Below are 22,066 nucleotides of genomic sequence, written 5' to 3' on the forward strand. Positions count from 1 at the left end.
CTTCATCAAAGGATGCCCTCGCCACATTGTTATCGCTATAAATTAATTGGGTGGAAAGAAAAGAGAGCATTTAGAAACATACAGAGTTGCCTTTCATGTTCTTTTGGGATTCCTATCCGGGTTTGTTCTCTGCTATGCACCAACCGTACCATCAAACACTTCTAAGACCTCCTGTAATGCCTTCCATTACTGGGAAGCTACTGGGAATTTCGGGGTTGTCGATTATGGTTCCCCCCCCCTTGAAAACAAACCTCCTTTAGGTTGCGCCAATTGAGGAAAGAAGCTTCTGTTGAGAACTCCAATGGGACAAGAAGAATTTTTTAATTACGGCTTAATCAGCAGCACAGCCACCAAGCATAATAAATTATCATGCACATCGTGCTAAAATATCCGGTTTCCTTTATTCCCGCAATGTTTATACTGACAGCACTTATGTGATAACCTGCCAGACTATAAAAGCTCATTTCCTTTTTTCTCCCTTTTCCTTTTTTTTTTTTTTAAACTGGCAGATCTCAGCATATAAGCCCCTTTCTAAGGCCTTTTAACAGCACTAGTGCTTTGTATACTTATCCAAATATGTAAATATGGTCTACACAAGAAAACAGTTCCAAATAAAAACTGGTGAAAATTATCTGACATTCCATTAACGTGTCCCATTGTGCATATTCATAGAACTTTTTAAATTTCAGTCATAGTTTCTTTCCCACTTTTGTGTTGCACATGCCTAATTCCATTACGTAACTTAAATCCTCAAAAAATTAATACTTGAATGTGAATGAAAAAAGTATCATTCAGGACAACTGCTTCAAGCAATTGCAAAAAAGTTATAATTTCTTTTTTTTCTCTTTTTGTTAAAAGTTCATTTGTATATATGTACAGTTCATTTCCCCCCCCAAAATCCCCAAAGTTCTTGATATGTATATTCACATCATATTTCTCCATATTTAAATAGTAAGAGTCTTGTAGGTTGAAAGCCAAGTGAAGTCTTCTGTAATTATAACCCACTGTAATCCACCAAAACAAAAAAAGTTTGTTTCACCTTGTCTGGCTATACCCTAGTTGTTGAATGTGAATGGGGGTGCGGGTGCGGGTGTGGGTGAGGATGGGGCAGTGTGTTATTCTGTCCACCGGTAAATGTATTAAATGTGTGTAAGGGTTGAATCCCAGGTATAGTGTTGGGTATCATTGTAATGGTGTTGGGGGTCATTAAAGGAATATCATCAGGTGACCGCCTCATAGCTAGTGTGTAGTCTGGGGGGCAGGCGGTCCTGAGAACCACCTCATGTGGATGTATGGATTCACATTCATGACCCAAGTCAGTGTGCTTCATCTGGAGGGACATTATTTCCTCTTCTTGTGCGTGTGTAAGATCATTGGTAGTTGTACGCTGCGGGCTGCATCTCCGGTGGACGTCGTGCCTCCTCTTGTCCTTTTTGTAATAGAGAGCTGCAAAGGCTAAAATGTTCAGGAACAGCAAAGATGCTCCAACAGCAATAGTTACACTCAACTCCGTGGAGTAGTCTCTTTGATCTCCTGAAATTAGGCTTGGCGGTTGTTTGGGATCATCTTGCTTGGCTGTAGGAAAGGCTGAAGTTACGGGTACCAGATTTTTCCGGGTTGGTCTGAAAGTAATATCAGTTGATGGCACTTTAGTCGTCGTAGAGGTATACTGTGAAATGTCATTAAGATTGTGCAGGTGAGGTACCAGTTCCAACCACAGGTTCACCTTGTTGGCCCTGTAATGTTCTTTCACTCGCGGCTTTAATCCAATGTGAAGGTAAAGCTGGTCTTTCTGAGAGTATCTGGTCCATGCTACTTCCTCAAAGCGATTGGGTTTCGTGTGAATGAACTTAGTATCTTGTGGGACAGGCTGGTTTGGATCCCTAGGAGGAAAAAAAAAGTGGACATGTTCAATGTTACTGAAAATGGCTCCAGCTTTGGAAAAGAAAACACCAATCACAAGTGGGGAGAACATCATTACAGTGAGGTCCTGGTTGCAGGTTTCACATGGGCATCCTGCCTGAGACTGTGAGAACATGATGTGGACATAGGCAGGCCTTTGACCAGATGTGGCAGGACTCTCCTTATGTTCTCTCCCCCTGCCCCACAAATATTTCATATACAGTGGTACCTTGGGTTAAGAACGTAATTCGTTCTGGAGGTCTGTTCTTAACCTGAGATACCACTTTAGCTAATGGGGCCTCCCGCTGCTGCTGTGCCACCGCCACACAATTTCTGTTCTCATCCTGAAGCAAAGTTCTTAACCCAAGGTACTATTTCTGGGTTAACGTAGTCCATAACCTGAAGCGTCTGTAACCTGAAGCGTCTGTAACCCAAGGTACCACTGTAGTGTCAGCATTTATTTATTTATTTATTTATTTATTTATTTTTTAAAAAAAACATATTATGAAGTTGGCTTTTGATCAGCAAAACATTGGGGAGAGGGCTCAGCTCTTAGTAATGCCATACCATCTGTTACATGGTCAGATAAAATATAATATTTTTTATGTATTTATTTGTACCCCACTCAGCTGACTGGTTTGCCCCAGCCACTCTAGGCGGCTTCCAGCATATACAAAAACATAATAAAACATGAAACATGAAAAACTTTCTTATACAGGGCTGCCTTCAGATGTCTTTTAAAGGTTGTATACTGTAGTTACTTATCTCCTTGACATCTGATAGGAGGGTGTTCCACAGGGTGAGTGCCACTCCTGAGAAGGCCTTCTGCCTGGTTCCCTGTAAACCTCACTTCTCACAATAAGGGAACAACCAGAAGACCCTTGGAGCTAGAGCTCAGTGTCTGGGCTGAATGGTAGGGGTGGAGACACTCCTGTATGTATAATGTAAGAGGAGATAGATCAGATCAAGAGCTGAACTTCATTCTTCTGACAGTTGCCTACCAGGTGTCACCATGAAGCCCACTTGCAGGACATGAAGTCAATATACTTTCCCACTATTGACTTTCAACAAGTGGTATTCAGTGGTGCAGTGTCTTCTGAAGATAAAAGTTTCACGCAGCCTTTGATGCTAAATGCATGACGGATTCGTGTCATAACAGTGACTGAGCTAAATGAACCAAATACTCCTGCTACGTTTGCTGCCCACAAGAATAACAACAGTAAGTCGAACCTGCAACAGAATCTTGAAGTTTGGAGTACTCCTGCTCACTACTCTAGCCAGCCAGCCAGCCAAGTCCACTCCAGTACTTCATTCCATATTCCTTCCCACTTGCTTTTATGTCCCCTCCTCTCAACAATCACTTAGCATTTCATGACCACTGAGCAGGCTCCCTCCTCATTGAGAAATCCTCCCCCCAAACCCACTGAACGTTCACCCTTCGGGTTATTCCCAAGCCTATTTCCACCTCCTCTCTCATGCTTGGGTGCTGCCATTTTAGCTACATAAGCAAGAGCACTCACCACCAGAACAGTGGAACTAGAAGAAATGATTAACATTCATGTGGCAATTTTTGAAAGTTCAAGACACTTTACATTCATCATCCCTTTGCAATTATTACAACAATGCTATAAAATAGGGCAGCATTGTCCTCATATTATTCATGGTGGGGGGAGGCTCAAGGAGAGAGACGTTTTGCCAGTGAGCTCATAGCAGCAGAGGTGAAATGTGAAGTGGGGACCGACGGCGTTAATCTATATAAGGCAGCTTCCTGGGTTTTGGTCTTCTCCCTTACACTTCAATATAATAATTACGCACATTATTGTTTCCATGCACCTTGCTTCTAAAATAGTTAAAATATTCAAAATGTTAAAATTGAACAAGGGCACGATTCATTCTCTCATGGTTGCTGCTGCACATATAGGGTAATATCACCTTGACATCCAATGAAGCCCATTCTCCTCCTGGTTGTCTTTTGAGTTTAAGTGTTAGGCATCATTTAGAGCTGGTTGGGATGTCAGTTTAATCCTTCCATATAGTGAGAAGAGAATCTTAGAATTGTAGCGTTGGAAGGGACCCTGAAGGTCATCTATTCCAACCTCCTGCAATGCAGATCTGATCAGATTCATTTATTTAGATTTAGTCATCAGACTATCTCAAATCAAAAGCCTAACAAGGTAGCATCAATAAAGTGGTTGACAACGTCTGATAATTATATTGGAACTCAGCTTATATCCCCAGCCCTAATGGGAACATGCTCAATGGAAGATCCTAGAGCTGAGGCTCCAATACTTTGGCCACCTCATGAGAAGACTCCCTGGAAAAGACCCTGATGTTGGGAAAGATTGAGGGCACAGGAGAAAGGGATGACAGAGGACAAGATGGTTGGACAGTGTTCTCGAAGCTACCAGCATGAGGTTGACCAAATTGCAGGAGGAAGTGGAAGACAGGAGTGCCTGACATGCTCTGGTCCATGGGGTCACGAAGAGTCGGACACGACTAAATGACTAAACAACAACAATGGGAACATGGGAAAATATCATTCCCTACAATTCCAGAGATATACACTAGACTAGTAGAGAAATGTAATCTTCTGTGAGTGTTAAGAGATAAAATGGTAAATCCTTTTAAGGGAAATTTCAGATGAATTTTAATTATGCCCCTTCTGGATAATTTTAAATATGTTGCTCTCAGTTGTAAGCTGATGAGCTGAAAACACATGAAACTACAACTACCAGTGTGGAAACCCTTCTTTGTGATCTGGGTGTCACGAGAAAGGATAGGCCTTGATTTGACCAAAATCTTGATCTGCCTTATAAGCTCATCAATTACTTACCCAGTTTTTGCAAAGTTTGTCCAATATGTCATCACCACTGCGCTCAGCATGACATCGTTTTTGGAAAAATTACAAGGAAACAATTCAGTAGGACCAATCATTGGGATTCCTAATACATAAGGAACCTCATCTCCATGAGCAGCATCTGCCCATGCAGGTACCTGGTCTGTTTGGCAATGATGGTAGAAGGCATAAAAATATGTGGGTGATCCAAAATTTGAATGAAGATCAGCTGTAGCAACCGCTGGTGCAACCCACTGATGATCGGTAAACAAAGCCAGCAGTGTTTTCCTTCTTGTCTCAGGATTATGTCTATCCGCCCAGTCAGTGTACATAAATTTAATTGTTTCTCTCAGTATATCTTTGCCTTCAGGGTATCCGTATAAGTTATCAACAAAGTTTGAAACAGCAAAGTCAAAGTCACTTGCAGATATGCCATCTTCGCTGTCAACAATGTTTTCGACAAATTTCAAGCCTTCTCCTTGGTTGACGCCTAGCATTATGTCGTAGTTGAGGAACTCTCCTTGTTCCATTAATATCTGAGGGTCATCTGGTATCACATCCCCATCAATGACTGGACCAAAGGCTATGTGGTATCGGGCTGGTTGGATATCCTGATCGACGAGTTCTCTATAAGGCTTCTTCTGTAGACATTCTACTAATTCTACAGTGTCGGACACATTGCAGCCAACCTTTGTAGCCAACATCCTGGCATATTTTGCAGGTTGAAAACTGACTGCCCAGCTGGAAAGAGCTGTTCCACTTTGAGCTATTGCCCTTTGAAAAAGTCCTGTATGGGAAGGTAGAAGACAAGATAAGAAAACAGACCCGAAAGCAATAGCTAAGTGGTTACATACTTAAAATATTTAAGTTAGGAAAACACCTCATTTTTGCAATATAATCATTAGGTAATAATAATAATAATAATAATAATAATAATAATAATAATAATAATAATAATAATAAAAAATGAGGATGAGAATGAGAATGATAAGGAAGTGGAGGAGGAACTCATTGGTATATGTGCAGTTAAACAATGTAATACAGTTGTGTCCAAACAAAAACTATATATTATTGTTGTAGACTAATGAGAGAACACAAGTGAGACGAGCAAACTTAAAACTTACATTTACATCTACTTTACATTTTACAATAACCACAAGATCCCCCAATTGGAGCCAGGTGCAAATAAACAACACACTTAGAATTAAATAATTCTGAGCTCAGGCACTAGTAATAGAACATAATGGAGCTCACAGGCCTTCCACACACAAAATCTACCCTGTGTTCTCCCAAGTTTTCTGAATTTCAGCAGTAAAATTTAGGGCAGAAGGAGGGTTGTTTCATTGCTGCTATTGTTAAGCAATCAGGAGTCAAGATGGCCTGAAGATTCAGATCTCCCTTCTGTCCACCCTGATCTGTATACAAATGATAAAATGCCAATCCTGAGTTACACACAGACGGGGTTTTCCATTGGAGACCCCAGTGTTGTGGAATGCCCTCCCTGCTGAACTATGATAGGTCCCAACAGTGTTGGCATTCCTCTGGCTCTGGAAGACTGTTTAGGCAAGCATTCCCCTGAACAGAACTTCTGGTTTTATTGTTTTAATTGTGTTTCATTGTCAAAAGTTAGCTTGTTTTACTGTATATATTAGTTATGGATGCTCTTACTGCTTTGATGCAATTGCTTTGTGTATTTTAATTATGCATTGATTTTATAGTTTTAAACCACTTTGAAGCCATTTGGACATACGTATAAGTAGTAGATAAATCAATATTAATATTACTAAGAAAAGAGTATAGTTATTTGGTGGATCATTCCTGCACATGGTCCACTGAATAAAACATGAGTTGAACGTCGGTTGCAAAGCATTAATGCCCATGTATTTATGCTGTCTTCAGTGTCACAATTCGTCCATGAAGAATGTGGCTTATTTTGAATAAAATTGTGGTACTAAATTGTTATAGCAGAGATGGAGAACTTGTGGCTGTCTAGATGCACTTGAGACTTGACCAGCTCAAATCAGCATGAGCAGTGATCAGAGATTATGGGAATGTATGGAGGGCCACAGGTCCCTCATCTCAGAGTTTCAGGGAAAAAAGACTCTGCTGCAGCTATTTAATTCTTTATGCCCTATAAACCACTCCTTTTTTCACATTTCACAAGAACTGAGTTGTGGAGGTGAACTGGCAGCATCCTCATCGTGGCATCACACAGAAACCTCTCCTTCCTTCTGGGAAGAAAATAATCAATGGAGGAGGCCACGTTTATTTGAACATAGGTACATGATAGGCCTCCTTCTTCCAAGGAACAGATCAATCGGTTCGAGAATTCCTAGATTCAAACAAATGGAATAAGGCCCACATACTTCATTACTATCTCCGCATGAGGAGGAAGGAGGTAGGAAAAGGCCTCAGTGTGCAAAAGTCAAATACTGAATTACACATTTTAGTTTATTGTTTGTTTGCAGCACCCCAAGAAGGTGGCACTTCAACAGGACCCATGAAAATGTCACTGGTATCAACTTAAGACTGCTTCCAGGTGATGTGATCCGTCCTTGTTGTTCTGAGTTTCTAAGTTTCCCCATAAATAGGTCATTGTCCCATAGTTTCTAGTACTTTCCCCCATCACTTTCCTTACCACAGAAGGTTTCATTTTTGTAAAAGTGGGTGGTTGTTGCTTCTTGGAATGCAGCGCTTTAATTGTTCAAACCTTTAATTTTCTGCTTTGCAGTTGAATCCCTCTCACAAAATAGTGACCACTTGAAAGCAGCTCATATTTCTACAGAGCCAATATGCTTACTACTGACTGTAATCTTCAATCAGCGTGGTCAGTTTCAAACTCTGCATTGCATTACGGTGGTTAATATTGCCAGCACGGCACAAATCAATAGAATTCTGAATCCAAGTTCAGCTTCTGAACGATTCTTTGGATTTCATTTACATTGAAATCACTCATTGAAATTACAGAATACACTCAAATTGGATTAAGAATTCTGCTCCATCAGTGAATGGGTTTGTGGGATCTGCCCCACACTGCTCCCTTTACTGTTGTTTCAGGAATGCTTAAGGAATCTGATACTTTCTGATTCCTTCTGCACCTTTTGGACCAACACACAGATTGGAATCTCACTATCCAATAAATTTCACACTCCTCTGAATGTTGCCATGAATTTCCTCAGCAGTTTAAAGGTACCCAAATAGGTTTAAATATATCAAAAATATGGTTTTACACCTGTTTTTTTGATGGACAGAATGCAATGTATTTTGAAAGTATTTTGAAGGGGGGGGGAGAGAAAGTAAATAAATGTGAAACAGAATGGGTAAAAAAAAAGGTGTCGGTAACACAGACCAGAAATAGATTCAGCCACACCCAAAAGGCTTTGCCATTCACTTAAGTGGAAAGGACAGCTTCATTCACATAGATAGTACAGAGTAATTTCCTGTTCCACGGATAATCCTCAGCCCAGTATAACCCTCAAGCTGACACATGATTCCCTTCTCTCCTCAATGGGAGAAAATAGCAAATGAATGCCACTGTGCCGTGTTTATTTCCACTGATGGCAAAAGCACTAAATCGGCTTAAATCCCTGCAACTTCAGCCTTACTGAGTTATGGATTAGATGGTAAGGAAAGTCACCTGCTCAGAAACTGCTGATATAAACAGCAGAGCTTGTTAAATGCTCCATTAAAGGTTGGATTAAGTTAAAAGTGGTCAAAGTCCTCAAACCATAAAGCTCAATTCAGCTACTTTAAGGACAAAAATCTTTTTTTTTTTTAATTGAACTGTGATAATGAAAAAAATGGATGAAAGGGATATTCTACTTTAACCCTTAAAGCCTCTCTCTCTGAAGCAACTCCATGGAAATCAGTGGCACTGCTCCAGAGTAAATGGTTTGAGGATTGTAGCCTTAGCACGATCTTCAGAGCAGGTACTATCAAAAGTAAAGGGCATAATCCATCCATCTGGTCATGTTGAAGTTACCCTACATTCAGTGGGATAGAACCAAAATCAACAGACTGTGTAACCTCATCTAATGTATGTTTACTTAACAGTAAATTTTATTAAGATGGAACAGCACTTATTCCCTAGGGCGTATGCTGATTTAAAAGTGCTTAACTTTGGCTGGATCATGACCAAACTCCAGTTGAATGTATGTTATTCATGGCTACAGTTTGTTCATTGATATTTTCTATTGTGTACATACCTCATTATTACCCACCATTTTTAAAACGCTATCTTGGTCTGTGGTTCTATACAGCTAAAATAAATCTAGTCTCACTTTGAGTGAGAGTCATATTTATCACAGTCACTGGAGGACAGATGGATATTTCTACTCTAATTTATGGAATGGCCATTGTGAAAACAGGATGCTGGACTAGATGAGTCACTGGCCTGATCCAGTAGACCCTTCTTATGTTGTCGAGTTAATTTCGACAAAAATGTCATGGTTCAGATTAAAGCTGAACCCAACCTTTTCCAGAGGACTTCTTCTAAGAACATTCCCTGAGGAAATCTAACGCTCTCTGAGAAAAAGTTGATATGGATTTTTCTTCAAAGATTTTCAATCATTGTGCTGCTGATGCTGCTAAACAATTGTTTGGAGTATGGGGTTGGCCTATGCATGTTTCTTCATCAATACTGGATAACTGCAGGACCAAATGGTCAACTGTCTAAGTGAATGAGCTACCACACCAAAAGCAAGTAGGACATCTGCATCACTTCACATCTCTGGGTGGGCAATGTTGTCCCACGGAGTGAGCTCATTAGAACTGGGCTGAACTTTCAAATGTTTTGGCTGGGGGCAGGGTTGGGATGAATTAAGAACAAGTTGGGGGCCCTGAACATGGTTGGGCATGTGGAAATGGAAGACAGCTCCAGTGCAGCTCACACCATCTCTCCCACCCTGTTCAGAGGCAAAATGAAAGCGGTCGCAAAAATGGCTCCCCCACCGATGACTGCTTTTCTTGTGACAATCATATCCGCCACTTACAAAGTGCCTCTCAGAATACTGTGTGAGGAAGAGATGGTAGCCAGTGGTCCATTTCTCCAGGTCATGGAGGCTAGAGCTCGGAGGAGAGCTTCAGCAATGTCGTAACACTGACTGGGAACTGGGGCGTGTGTGGTTTAGCATAAAATGGCTGCCACAGAGGTGGTTTTAGGGCAGGATGGCCAGTTCCTCTGCACTGGGCTCCAAGCAGAGAGGGTGCATGAGAAGCACTTGCCTGGCTATGGGGAGAAGGCAGGGTCCAAGAGAAGAAGAAGAAGAAGAAGAAGAAGAAGAAGAAGAAGAAGAAGAAGAAGAAGAAGAAGAAGAGGAAGAAGAAGAAGAGGAGGAGGAGGAGGAGGAGGAGGAGGAGTTTGGATTTGATATCCCGCTTTATCACTACCCGAAGGAGTCTCAAAGCGGCTAACATTCTCCTTTCCCTTCCTCCCCCACAACAAACATTCTGTGAGGTGAGTGGGGCTGAGAGACTTCAAAGAAGTGTGACTAGCCCAAGGTCACCCAGCAGCTGCATGTGGAGGAGCGAAGACGTGAACCTGGTTCACCAGATTACAAGTCCACCGCTCTTAACCACTACACCACACAGCCTCTCCCACCTACTTCCCAAAGCCTAGTTATTGTTTGCCTAGCTTTGGGAAGGAGGTGGGAGGACTTTAGGACTCTGCCGGAGCCCCCGCACCTCCTTACCAAAGCCCAGCATGCTGTGAGGGGTGGGGTGGGGGCACCAAATTTTGGCCTAGCTCAGGGCGCCATAATACCAAAGTCTGCCCCTGGCTGCCACATCTAAAAGAGCAGAAAAAGAGACAGTAACACAAAATGGTGCAGGCAGCTTCAACTTCCCCATCTCACACACTGTAGATTTTTGAGGAGACATTTGCTGTGACTTTTCACCGCCTCCATAGGATGTAGTGATGGGCGCATGAGTTATCATGAGCACTGGGCTGGTGACCCCTGCTATGGGATGTCAAACTTGAAGGGGAGAAAGCCTTTTCCCCTTGCTGGCTGGCTGTGCTGAAAAGAGCACAGATCAGGAAATGGCATGCAGGAGTGACCTTGATACTTGGGCAATTTTAGATTGCACATGCAAAAAGATGGTTTTTTAAAAGCCTGCTCTTTCCTTGGGTGGCACCAAGTGTAATTCATAACCAATTCAGACAAAAGACTTCTGGACTAAGTGCTCATTTTCTTCACAGTAGATAACAGTTTGCAGCCGCTCTGCCATTAGCTTTGAAACAGAGAGCTGTGTCAGTGAACTTTCCTCCAGACATTTCTACACATTAAAAAAAAAAGCTAAACAGGCCCTTGACAACTGGTGAAATACTGTTGGCTTCATCTATACTGTGAATGTCACTGACTCTCTTTCCAAAAAATATATACAGTCATACCTCATGTTGCGAACGCTGTAGGTTATGTCTTTTCAGGTTGCATCTCGCAGCAAACTGGAAGTACCGAAAAGGGTTACTTCTGGGTTTTGCCACTCGCGCAGACACGCAAAATGATGTCACGTGCATGCGGGTTGCGTCTTTTCAGGTTGCTGCAGTGACCCGGAAGTACTGGAAAGGGTTCCTTCTGGGTTTCGCCACTCGTGCATGTGCAGACGTGCAAAATGAGGTTACGCGCATGCACAGAAGCGGCAAATCGCGACCCGTGCATGTGCAAATGCACAGATGTGGGTTGCGTTCCTTTCAGGTTGCGAACGGGGCTCCGGAACGGATCCTGTTCGCAACCAGAGGTACCACTGTACATTTGAGCAGTGCTCTCTCCCCCCCCCCCAAGAAAAATAGGTGGCGGTACTCACCATGAAGTTGTTTCAGTAAGTGCCACATGTTTTAACAACAACAAAAGTGGTGCCGGTACTGCGTACCTATGAATACCCTTTTAAAAAAACACACGGCGTATACGTTCTGCTGAGTGAATACCCAACAGGGAAGTGTTTTCTGCAAGCCTCACAAGCGGAGGGAGGTAACTGCTCCTTCCTAACGTAAGGATATTGGATCAATTAAAAGGTATCGCTAGACTTGCGTTACGTTTTCCACAGCAACCAAGATACATTTTGGGAAGCTAGGAAGTTGAACATGAGGGTAACAGCCCTCTCCTGAAGTTGTTCCCCAGCAACTAGTATTCAGAGGCAGACTGTGGAAATCTCTTTTTGTAATATGGCGCCCTGTACGAACCCAAAAACTGGCACCCCAAAATGGATCTTCTTGGTTATGGATCTTCTCAGTTTTACACCCCGCCCCCGGCTCAGCACCCAATGCAGGCCTGCACCTCCCTAAATCTGGCACTGGTGTCTGTTCTCGGACGAAGCATTTAGCCATTGTGACTATTAGCCTCATTTCCCATGAATTTGTTCAATCTCTTTTTAAAAAAACCATTTCAGGTCCCATTCACATTAGCTATAGTGCAAGCTGCTTTGTGGATGCTTTTGTCTTGGAATGAATGAATTCATAAATATTGGATCAAACAGACCCAACCTCAATTGAAATATTAGATGAAAATGTATTTGAAAATGAAAACAAACAAGGATCCTGAAATCTGATTATTACTTATAGGGGTATCTGGCAACTGCAATGACCCCCAGTGCCCCCCTTTTTGGAACTTATATCCAAGGGAATCTTCTGCAGACCAAGAAGCACATTCCCATCTGGGCAACCTTCCACTTCCAGGGTCTGCCTGTCAGCAGCAGGCAGGAACGGAGGCAAATGTGGGGGAAGAGACACATGCACATTGTATCTCTGGGCAGTAGAGATGACACCAAGGGTCATCTACTCCAATGCCCTGTGTAGGCTGCTTTCTCCACACACACACACACACACACACACTCCATCCAGGAAGCAAGAGGCATTATCAGAGTTCAAGGAGACATCCCAGCAAAGCAAAACACTCAAGGAGGGTATAAACGTGGGCTGGTGAAAAGTATGTCCTAGGAATAAGGTACGTGATGGAGAAGAGGACCAGACAGAGAGGCCTGGATTGCCCCATCTCTGCCCTATATGTCTCTTAGTTCATGTCTCTTAGTTCAGGACAAAATCTTCTGATGCTATGATTGAAACAAGGAATACCAACTGTTAAATGCCTCCTTATCTTCACTGTGGCACCACCAGTGATGATGGTGCTATTTATTAAGTGTTAACAATGACACCAGAGCCATTTTGACTCCCTTCCTCCCAACACGTTCAACATGCTGTGGCTCATTTTCTCCCATTCACGTTACTCGAGTCATTTTAATTAAGCCCTCAATTTCCCAATAAACGTGTGGAAGAGTTAAAGCGCCAAACGAAAGCCATCCTCTCTACAGTAGGAAAATGCAAGGAGTATGAAGTTGTCAGTTAGAGGGAGATTTTTACATATGTTCACACCCCTTTGGGTCGGGTATGAACCCCACCCCTCCCTGCAAAGCACAGAAAGATTAATACCATCTAATGATTAAGTTGCTTTTGATGCATCTAGCTACATATATATGTGTGTATGTGTGTGTATATATATTTATATATTTATATATATGCACATATATACACAAGAGCGTCACACAGAAGTCATAGTGGTGGCATGCAAGACACCAAAATCGTCAAAATTTGCAACCTGCAATAATACCTTTGGTTGAATTGCTCCAACGGTTACCTTCAGAATAATGGGATAAAGTCAAGAGGTTGACACATGAGCCGCCGGCGCCAGATCCAAAAACAGTGATTCTCAGTGGGTCGCCCCCAAAGAACCCAATGTTTTCGCTAGTCCACCTCAAGGCCTGAATGAGGTCAAGGAGGCCATAGTTTCCTTTAGCTGCTTGATCCCCTGTGCTCAAGAAACCTGCAAGTTGCAAAAAGAGGGGAGAGAGAAAGGAGAGAGGATTTAGAGCATGCTAAATTTCGGCTTACGCTTGTTGTGCCGTTATTATCTGACGACAGCTTTCGAATGTAACAGGAGTTAAGCGCTATGTAAATACATTGTGTTCTTTATCCACTTGGCAACCATTTACAAGTGACTCATCATTCCCACTACAAATCCTTCAGTGTTTATTATAATAATGTTATGCATGATAAACGATGGTATGCATTATGCAGGCACTTCTGAAGAAGATAGGCTGCTTTCGATGCAGAAAAGGAACATAAGCATCTCCCGCAATCTGTTTCGCGGTGTGTTTTGAGACCCCCATATCCAAACTCCTTAGGCCCACAGGGAGCATGTACGTTACGCATCAAGAGCCAGGCAAGAATATCTTCCTAGTCCAGGAGTAACCAGCATGATAGCTTCCAGATATTGTGGATTACAACCTCTGAGCTGGCTGGGGTTCTTATGGGTTGCAGTCCAACAATATTGAGAAGTCCATCGTTGGGGAGGAGGGGGAGACTCCAGCAATAGGTAATCTACCCACCTAACTGTTGCCCAACCTCATGTTAACATCCATATTTGTATATACACAGGAAACAGGGATAGAAAGAATAAATAAATATTGTTATGTACTGAGTTGAATAGGATCCAAACTGCAGCAGTCTGATTGGTCCTAGAACAATAGGCTCCAAAAGGCAGCAGTCTGACTGGTCCTAGAACAATAGGATTCAGAATGCAGCAGTCAGATTGGTCCCAGAATAATACAGCAGTATGATTGGTTAGCAGGAACCACCCAATCATGCTCCAGATAGAAGTGAATCCACAACCTGATTGGCTTACAGTAGACTTCCGGAATTAGCCAATCATGTGCATCCCATTGTGTAAATAATGTATATAAAGCAGATACTTTGAGGGGACTTTCATTCATTCCTCCTCACCACTATGAGCTGAATAAAGAGCATGAAATCACTTTGCGACTCTGAGTATATTTCAAATATTTTTAAATCTTACTTATTTCTCTAATATTGCAGTGATTCGAGCTGCGTAGCACTATGCACTTTCTGATCATTCTTTCCCTATTCACACACTAAGATATAAATATATTTTTTTCTGAGAAAATTTCAGATTCAACGTGTCTGCCCATAGGCAGGGGGGAGAATTTTGACAAGCCATTTGTACATGGTTATAGCGCCATTGGTGCACTGTGCATGCTCTTTTCGTCGAGGCCTGTTGGTTAAAACCACTGTAAAATATATTGTACAAGCTTTCTCCTTTCCCATGCCGGTAAAGGTATCAAGATCAGCAAATGAAACCTAGTTGGTCTTGCTATGCCTGTGGCATCTGCTTGTAGCAATGCAGAGGTGAGCTTTTTTCAGTGATTGAATACACAAGAGGCGTCAAGTGTACAATTACTGTGTTGTTTTAATAAGGTTGTTTTAATTACCTGTTTCAATGCGGATACTTACATTTTAATATTTTAATGGGATTATTTTATTTTCCATTTTAAATTGTGAATGCTTATGGTTTAAGGTTGGCGTAACTGGTCTCTGTACCTTTTTAATAAAATAATAATAATAATAATAATAATAATAATAATAATAATAATAATAATACCCCACCCATTTGGCTGGGTTGCCCCAGCGACTGCGGGTGGCTTCCAACACATATAAAAACATAATCATCAATGTACATCAATAAACAATGACAGTATCCTCAAACACAATGCTTTCCTTTTTCACTTACAGATAGGTAGCCGTGTTGGTCTGCCATAGTCAAAACAAAAAAAAAATCCCTTCCAGTAGCACCTTAAAGACCAACTAAGCTAGTTCTTGGTATGAGCTTTCATATCTGAAGAAGTGTGCATGCACACGAAAGCTCATACCAAGAACTAACTTAGTTGGTCTTTAAGGTGCTACTGGAAGGAATTTTTTTTGTTTTTCCTTTTTCACGTAGGAGCAAATGACAGCACTTTCCGAGTAACATCGGGACAATACTGGGTTGTGGGTTATGCCTTCCCCTTGCCCCATGTGACCCCGACCATTGAGAACCAATCCTCAGCCAGGCTGTGCAACTCACCCCCATTCTTTATATGAATGGCCCCATTTATGGTTTCTTTTTCTCTGACAGACTAACTATTATGTAATGTTGAGAACTGACTACATACATATGTAAAAACAAAAGGTAAAGGACCCCTGGACCCTTAAGTCCAGGCAAAGGCAACTATGGGGTTGCAGCGTTCATCTCGTTTTCTGGCTGAGGGAGCTGGCGTCTGTCCACAGACAGCTTTTCTGTGGAAAGCTCTGTCCACAGAGCCAGTGTGGTGTAGTGGTTAAGAGCGGTAGACTCGTAATCTGGTGAACCAGGTTCGCGTCCCCGCTCCTCCACATGCAGCTGCTGGGTGACCTTGGGCTAGTCACACTTCTCTGAAGTCTCTCAGCCCCACTCACCTCACTGAGTGTTTGTTGTGGGGGAGGAAGGGAAAGGAGAATGTTAGCCACTTTGAGACTCCTTTCGGTAGTGATAAAGCGGGATATCAAATCCAAACTCCTCTTCTTCTTCTTCCGGTTCATGTGGCCAGCATGACTAAACCGCTTCTGGCACAACGGGACACCATGATGGAAACCAGAGTGCAAAGAAACACCATTTACATTCCCACTGGAGTGGTACCTATTTATCTACTTTTACTTTTTGGGGTGTTTTTGAACTGCTAGGTTGGCAGGAGCTGGGACAGAGCAATGGGAGCTCATTCCATCATGGGGATTTGAACCACTGACTAGGCTCAGTGATTTAGACTACACACACACACATACACACACACACGTGTACATAGATAACAAATAGATAACAGGGCTGTCCTTCTTGTTTAATAACATTTAAAACACACACACCCAAGAGGACTTCGCTGCCTTTGTTCACGCGAGTTTAATATATGCATGAATTGGACAGTGATCACAAAATTGTGTCTCCTCCCTCTGCTCTGTAGCATTCTGTAGTTTAAAGGTTCTTCCTGGTGCTATATGAAAACCTTGCTTAAGAGTTGCAGCTATGAAAATTGCAAATGTCGATCTTTAACCTTCAAGCTTAGCAATCAAAGCAGGAGAGCACTTGGATCAAATCCCTCCACTTCTTCATAGGGCAACAGTCTACAGGATGCTTTAGAAAGAACTTAAAAAAAAAAACACCCGCAAACCTTTGATTAAGAATATTTTTGAAAAAAGAGAAAAAGCTACTATTCATAACTGGGTTTAATTACAGAAAATGGAGAAACAACCTTTAATTATGATGAGGAGTGGACAAAATTTCCATTCCACTCTTTAATCAAAAACGAGATGGCCCATCTACATTGCCCTTTTCATAATGGGCGATAGCAATGGCATCTTATTAACAAACTGTTATAAGGAGAGAGAAAGGAAGTCCAGGACTGATTCTGCCCTTAGCAATCTGGCAGAGAATCTTGACGGACTCTAATAATTTTATGTCCAGAGTGACAAATAGAAGTCTGGCCTTTTGGGTCATAGTATCTGAGTGATTTAATATCCTTTGTAAAGTTATTGGTTTTATTTTATTTATTGAGCTGGATAAGCCGCAATCTATTGGGGTTGAGACTGAATGGCCCTCCCCCTTTTGCCGCCCTGTTCAGCTGTGGAGAATTTCAGCTGTTTTGGGGTGAGGGGATCTATACCAAAGCATTTGAAGGGGCTCAGGATGCAGAAGAAATTCGGTTTGGTTTGCATTTAAAACCGAATGTATCTTTCCGAAACAATGTGCGAACGAAAGTACAGCTGCCCTTAAAAATCCACACTTTTCTCAATTTTGCAAATTCAGCTCTCCAACCAATGTTTGCATAAATTAGGGGACAGTGTGCACGGAACTTAAGATGTTAGTGAAAATGACATAAAAATGCATTGTCTTTAAGACACTGCTTTCCAAAATGTGTATATTAGTGAAACTTAATATTAAAATGTTCTCACTCGGACAGATATGCACTAAAACGCTGGTTCATTTTCATGAGGATTACCTCATGAAATGCTGCAAAATGTGAAGAACTGGATTTAGGATTGGAAAAATAAGCAACTGAGAAGAACCCCTAGTGGGGTCAGGGAGCGTTTATGTTCTATTATTTTCTTTCTTCATGAAGCTCTTTCTCTGCCTTCTCTCTGTACAGCGTGTGAGAGAGAGTTCCTCAGGGTGGTGAGGAATAATGGCGTCCACTATTATTCTCTCAGAGGATACAAGACAGCATTATATCTTGGTGCAAGACACAATACGTAGCCCTGGGTAATTGTCATTTACAGTTCTTTTTACACACATTTTTATTGCTCAGTTGCTTCAGGATGTTTTGTGGGAAGGCATTCAGAAATGAAGTGAATGGCATAAGTAAATAAATAAACGACAAATAAATGTAAGGCATTTTGAAAAGTGCAATAGGTATGCAGTACATATAGCATTCTGTATATGGGGGTGGGGGAGACCGAAAGCAGCCATGTTGATTTTCAGTTTTTGTTAAGTTGTGGGTGAACATATCAGACAACACAGCAATTCTTCAATAGCTCTTGTTTATTCATAGGCCAGAACTGAACTGAAGGGTTCAGCCAGCCTGCTTATATAGAGTTCCACTACAATGCAACTGTAACCATTTTCTGTAACTATCCAATCACTGAACGTCACTTTCAATCCCCTATTTGCATATGTGGACCTGAGTGAAAGCTATCTACAGTATCCCCCTGCTGGCCCAGGGTGAGAACTTCAGTACATAACAGTTTTTAATTGTTTGCTTGCTCCACCATGTCTTGATATGTTTCAACAAGAGTCCTTCCAAAAGATGTGCTATAAAACTGGCTCAGATACTCACACCCCATGTATTTATTGGCCGTAGGTCAAGATTGTCACAGGAATATTTGTGCCCAAGTTATCTCCAATGTTAGTCAGAGGAGAATAGATTCTTTGTGTGCTTCAGACCCAACTTAGTTGACTTCCTGTATTCTTCATGTTGTGCACCAAAACAGAACTGAGCACAACATGGTTTTGCTAACAATCCACTGCTAGGAAAGTGGGCACATTGTTAAGATATTTCATTCAGAGTGTTATGCTGTTTAATCTAATAGAACCAAACACACACAAAATATTCAGTGCATTAATATTAAGGCAGTTACCACCAATTTTCATGATGAAATCAAAAGAGAACTCAGTAAAAACAGAAACAAGGATATCGGCCTTCCACTCTGGCCTTTAAAATCACATGCCTCTTAGATCCAGAAATGAGTAATTATGATAATAAATTATTCTTATACAACAAGAAAACCTTGTTCAGCAGAGAGGACCACACTGGAAATACAGTAACGATTCACAGGGAAGGTGCCTAAGTCAGGAATTAAAAAGTCACAGTGAATTTAGTGTGACTTGCCAATTTACAAGCCATCTTCTAGAATGAAAGATAGATGATAGTTAGATAGATGATAGCTAGCTAACGAGCTAGAAAGGTGATTGGCTTTCAATAAGCCCTATACAATGACTGTGGAATAAGACAATACATTCCCTATGGCCTACTACAAACTAAAAAATATTGTGCAGATGAGGAAAGGGCAAAAGAGATGAAATGAGAATACAGGAATCAGACACAGTTATGCTTCATTAAAGATTGCAGAGATGCATAACCACTGTAGCAAATGTCAGATTACAGTCTCTGGGTATGTGACCAGTTGTACTTAATATACAATATTATCATTTATTCCAAAATAGGATTAGTTTTCTTGGGGGGGGGGGAGGAGAGAGGATATACTTGGTTTTAGAAATGAACACCACCATCCAGATACACAGAAGCAAATTGATAGCCCATGCCACAATCTGGCACAGATTTTGCTTCAGTGGCCTTCAGCCAGGCTGAATGTAGGAAGATGTCTTATACTGAGGCAGCCCATTGGTGAACCTAATTCTGCATTGCATACAATAAATGGCTGTGGGGATGGGGAAGAACTCTGATTCAGTTGACATTTAAGGAGAAATCTATCAAAGTCATGCTTTCTGAAACAGCACGAGGACCGAAACACAGTCATCCTTCAGAATCCACACGTCTCTGAATTTTGTGGTGCAGTTCCCCAGCCAAGCAAAAAATGCATCTATGGGGGGGGGGATATTGATATGTTAGTGAAAATAACATACAAGAAATGCATCACAAAAGGGGAAATTTGTTGCACAAATGTGTGTGTGTTTGTCAAAACTGCAGATTTTAAAAAGTGCTTACTGGGAAAAATACACACTAAAATGCTGATGAATTTCCACAAGGAACTAATAATAATAATAATAATAATAATAATAATAATAATAATAATAATAATAATAGCAGCTGCGGATTGCTGCAGACATGTAGAGAACTGAATTTAAGATTGGAGAAACCAAGATTATCCCTTCTTGCAGTTCCTCCAGACACCTGTTCAAGAGGGGAAACGAAAACTTGTTTCAGTCTCCTACTTGGACCCTTTGCTTGTTCACATCTCAGTCTTTTAAAAGAGTTCTACATGCGCAGCCCTGCTACTCTGCACACACTCCTGCATTGTTCCCCTCAGTGACATACCTCTGGAGTTTCAATAGAGGCTGCTGGGTGTGTACTATCTGAATGGCTTTGAAGGAGAAGGAGGGCATGGTCCTTTAAATTGCACCCCTCAGCTTGGGAGCTGTGGACGATTTAAAGCGCCACATAAATAACGCGATTAATTTCAGAGAACACATTTGCTTCTGCAATGGGCATCTATTGTGAGTTTAGATCAGCTCCCCAATCAGGTTTTATTAGGTCGATAGCCCTGCTGTGAATATTAAGGCACATCTTATATTCATAACATAGAAGATGGTATACTTCACTTTGCTGACAGTGCCACTTTTAAATATATATATATGAATAATGCTGCTTAGCATGTCTTTAATATATTCCTCTGGCAGACAAGGGACGCCACTGTGAGTAGGTATCAGAATACAGAAAATACAGGGTGTGCTGTTTCATAGTAAAGTGTGCATGGAATACAGGAGGGATTTGTGCCTTAAGTTGGGTGCCTCCTGAGGCTTGTCAATCAAACCCCTCCCCACACCCCATCTGGAACACCTTGGAATGTGCACAAAGGTCAGACCCAGGCAATTGCTGTTCTTCGTTTGTTTGTTTTCCAGGGGAATGAAAAGGGATATAGGAGGCAGATAAAAGCTAACGTCTGCCTAGAGTAAAAGAAGACAAAATAAGAGACATAAAATAAAACTTCTACCAAAGTAAAAAATTGCTAACTGTTGTCTCTTTCAAGACACTTTGCCGCTTCCTTTCGAAAAGGCACGTTTTGCCATTTAAGTACGGAAAGAGAAATAAGGGACCGCATTCCATTCAAAAGACTGTCTGTCCAATAGCAGTGAAAGCTTTGATCATATGCAAGGTTCCACCCATTTTGCATTATGCTGGGAGGAAGCAAGGTGAGATCCAGTCCTTTGCTGGACATGAATGAGAAATTCCATTCTCTTTGACTTTAAAATGAGAAACTGCTTAATTCAAATATTTCAAAACGAATGCATGAATTGAAACAAAGTGGTCCCTTAGAATTCAGTTTTCTGAGTTTTATGATGCAGTTCTCCAACAAAACAATATGCACGAAAAAAATGTGTATATTATATGGAAGTGTGCATAAAATACACAATTTTTAATTAAAAAACCCATACAAAATGCATTTCATTATTGGCAATTGCTTGAAAAAATGTTTACGTTAGTCAAAATGCACAAATGTGTTTATTAGGAGAAATTTGCACTAAATTACTGGCGAATTTTCACGAGGATTTATTTTTAATTTTTTTACATTCAAGTCCTTTTTAGATCCATGGGACTTAGAGATGCTTCATTTGGCTAAATTGTGTCCGGAACTTGACTGTATTAAATTCCCAGGGACCTCTCTTGAGAACTAATTTATGCTAAGTAGTTTGGTTCTGCTTGAGAGCGGGAGAGAACTTCCATCCGCCTTCCCTATTGCCAAAATCGGAAGCTGAATATGAATTCCTCATTCCTTTTCATTCTGCAGGCATTAAAAAACCCAAAGGTCTGTCCTACTGTGGCCTTTGAAGCAAAGGAAGAAGCATCCCTTCCTAGGGAATCTTCGATCCACAGAACTAATGTACACTACCTTTTCTTATTATTATTTATTTTGTGCCTCTGCAGCTGTTGTGTTGTTAGATACATCATTCCCAACCCACCAGTGGAGATCCAGTGTCCCATTGCAACCTACATCAGTTTCAAAGCTATATCGATCTTGCTTGTCTCGGCTGCAGACTAACCCGGTACAAACAACCTTGCCTTCTTTTAACATTGCACAGGTTCCCTTCCCAGAGGATCTGTTGTGAAGTTTTCCGAACAAGCTGTTACTCTTCCCCTAAGTGCCTTCCACAAGCAATCTGGGCTTAGAGATTTCCCCTGCAAGGATGGGGGGAACAGAAGCAAAAATCGAAAGTAAGAGGTAGAGCGTGAGAGGAAAGTGCA

General features: G+C 41.5%; 1 protein-coding gene across 8 annotated transcripts in view; it reads right to left on the minus strand.

Annotated features, from left to right (window-relative positions):
• Nucleotides 1-234: 234 nt before the first annotated feature.
• The window catches only part of NLGN1 (neuroligin 1), a 652,944-nt gene continuing 631,112 nt past the window's right edge, over nt 235-22,066 (minus strand). For 5 of the 8 annotated variants that reach the window (XM_081910897.1, XM_081910896.1, XM_081910902.1 and 2 more), the window contains 3 exons: nt 13,336-13,548; nt 4,736-5,525; nt 235-1,883 (listed from right to left, as the gene is read on the minus strand). In XM_081910897.1, coding sequence (XP_081767023.1) covers nt 1,049-1,883; nt 4,736-5,525; nt 13,336-13,548 — 1,838 coding nt within the window. In that variant the 3' untranslated portion in view covers nt 235-1,048. The remainder of the gene's footprint in view (nt 1,884-4,735; nt 5,526-13,335; nt 13,549-22,066) is intronic. The other 3 variants (XM_081910899.1, XM_081910903.1, XM_081910901.1) reach the window with 1 other exon arrangement.

Source organism: Podarcis melisellensis (assembly GCF_964234715.1).
Source record: "Podarcis melisellensis genome assembly, chromosome: 5".
NCBI lineage: Eukaryota > Metazoa > Chordata > Lepidosauria > Squamata > Lacertidae > Podarcis > Podarcis melisellensis.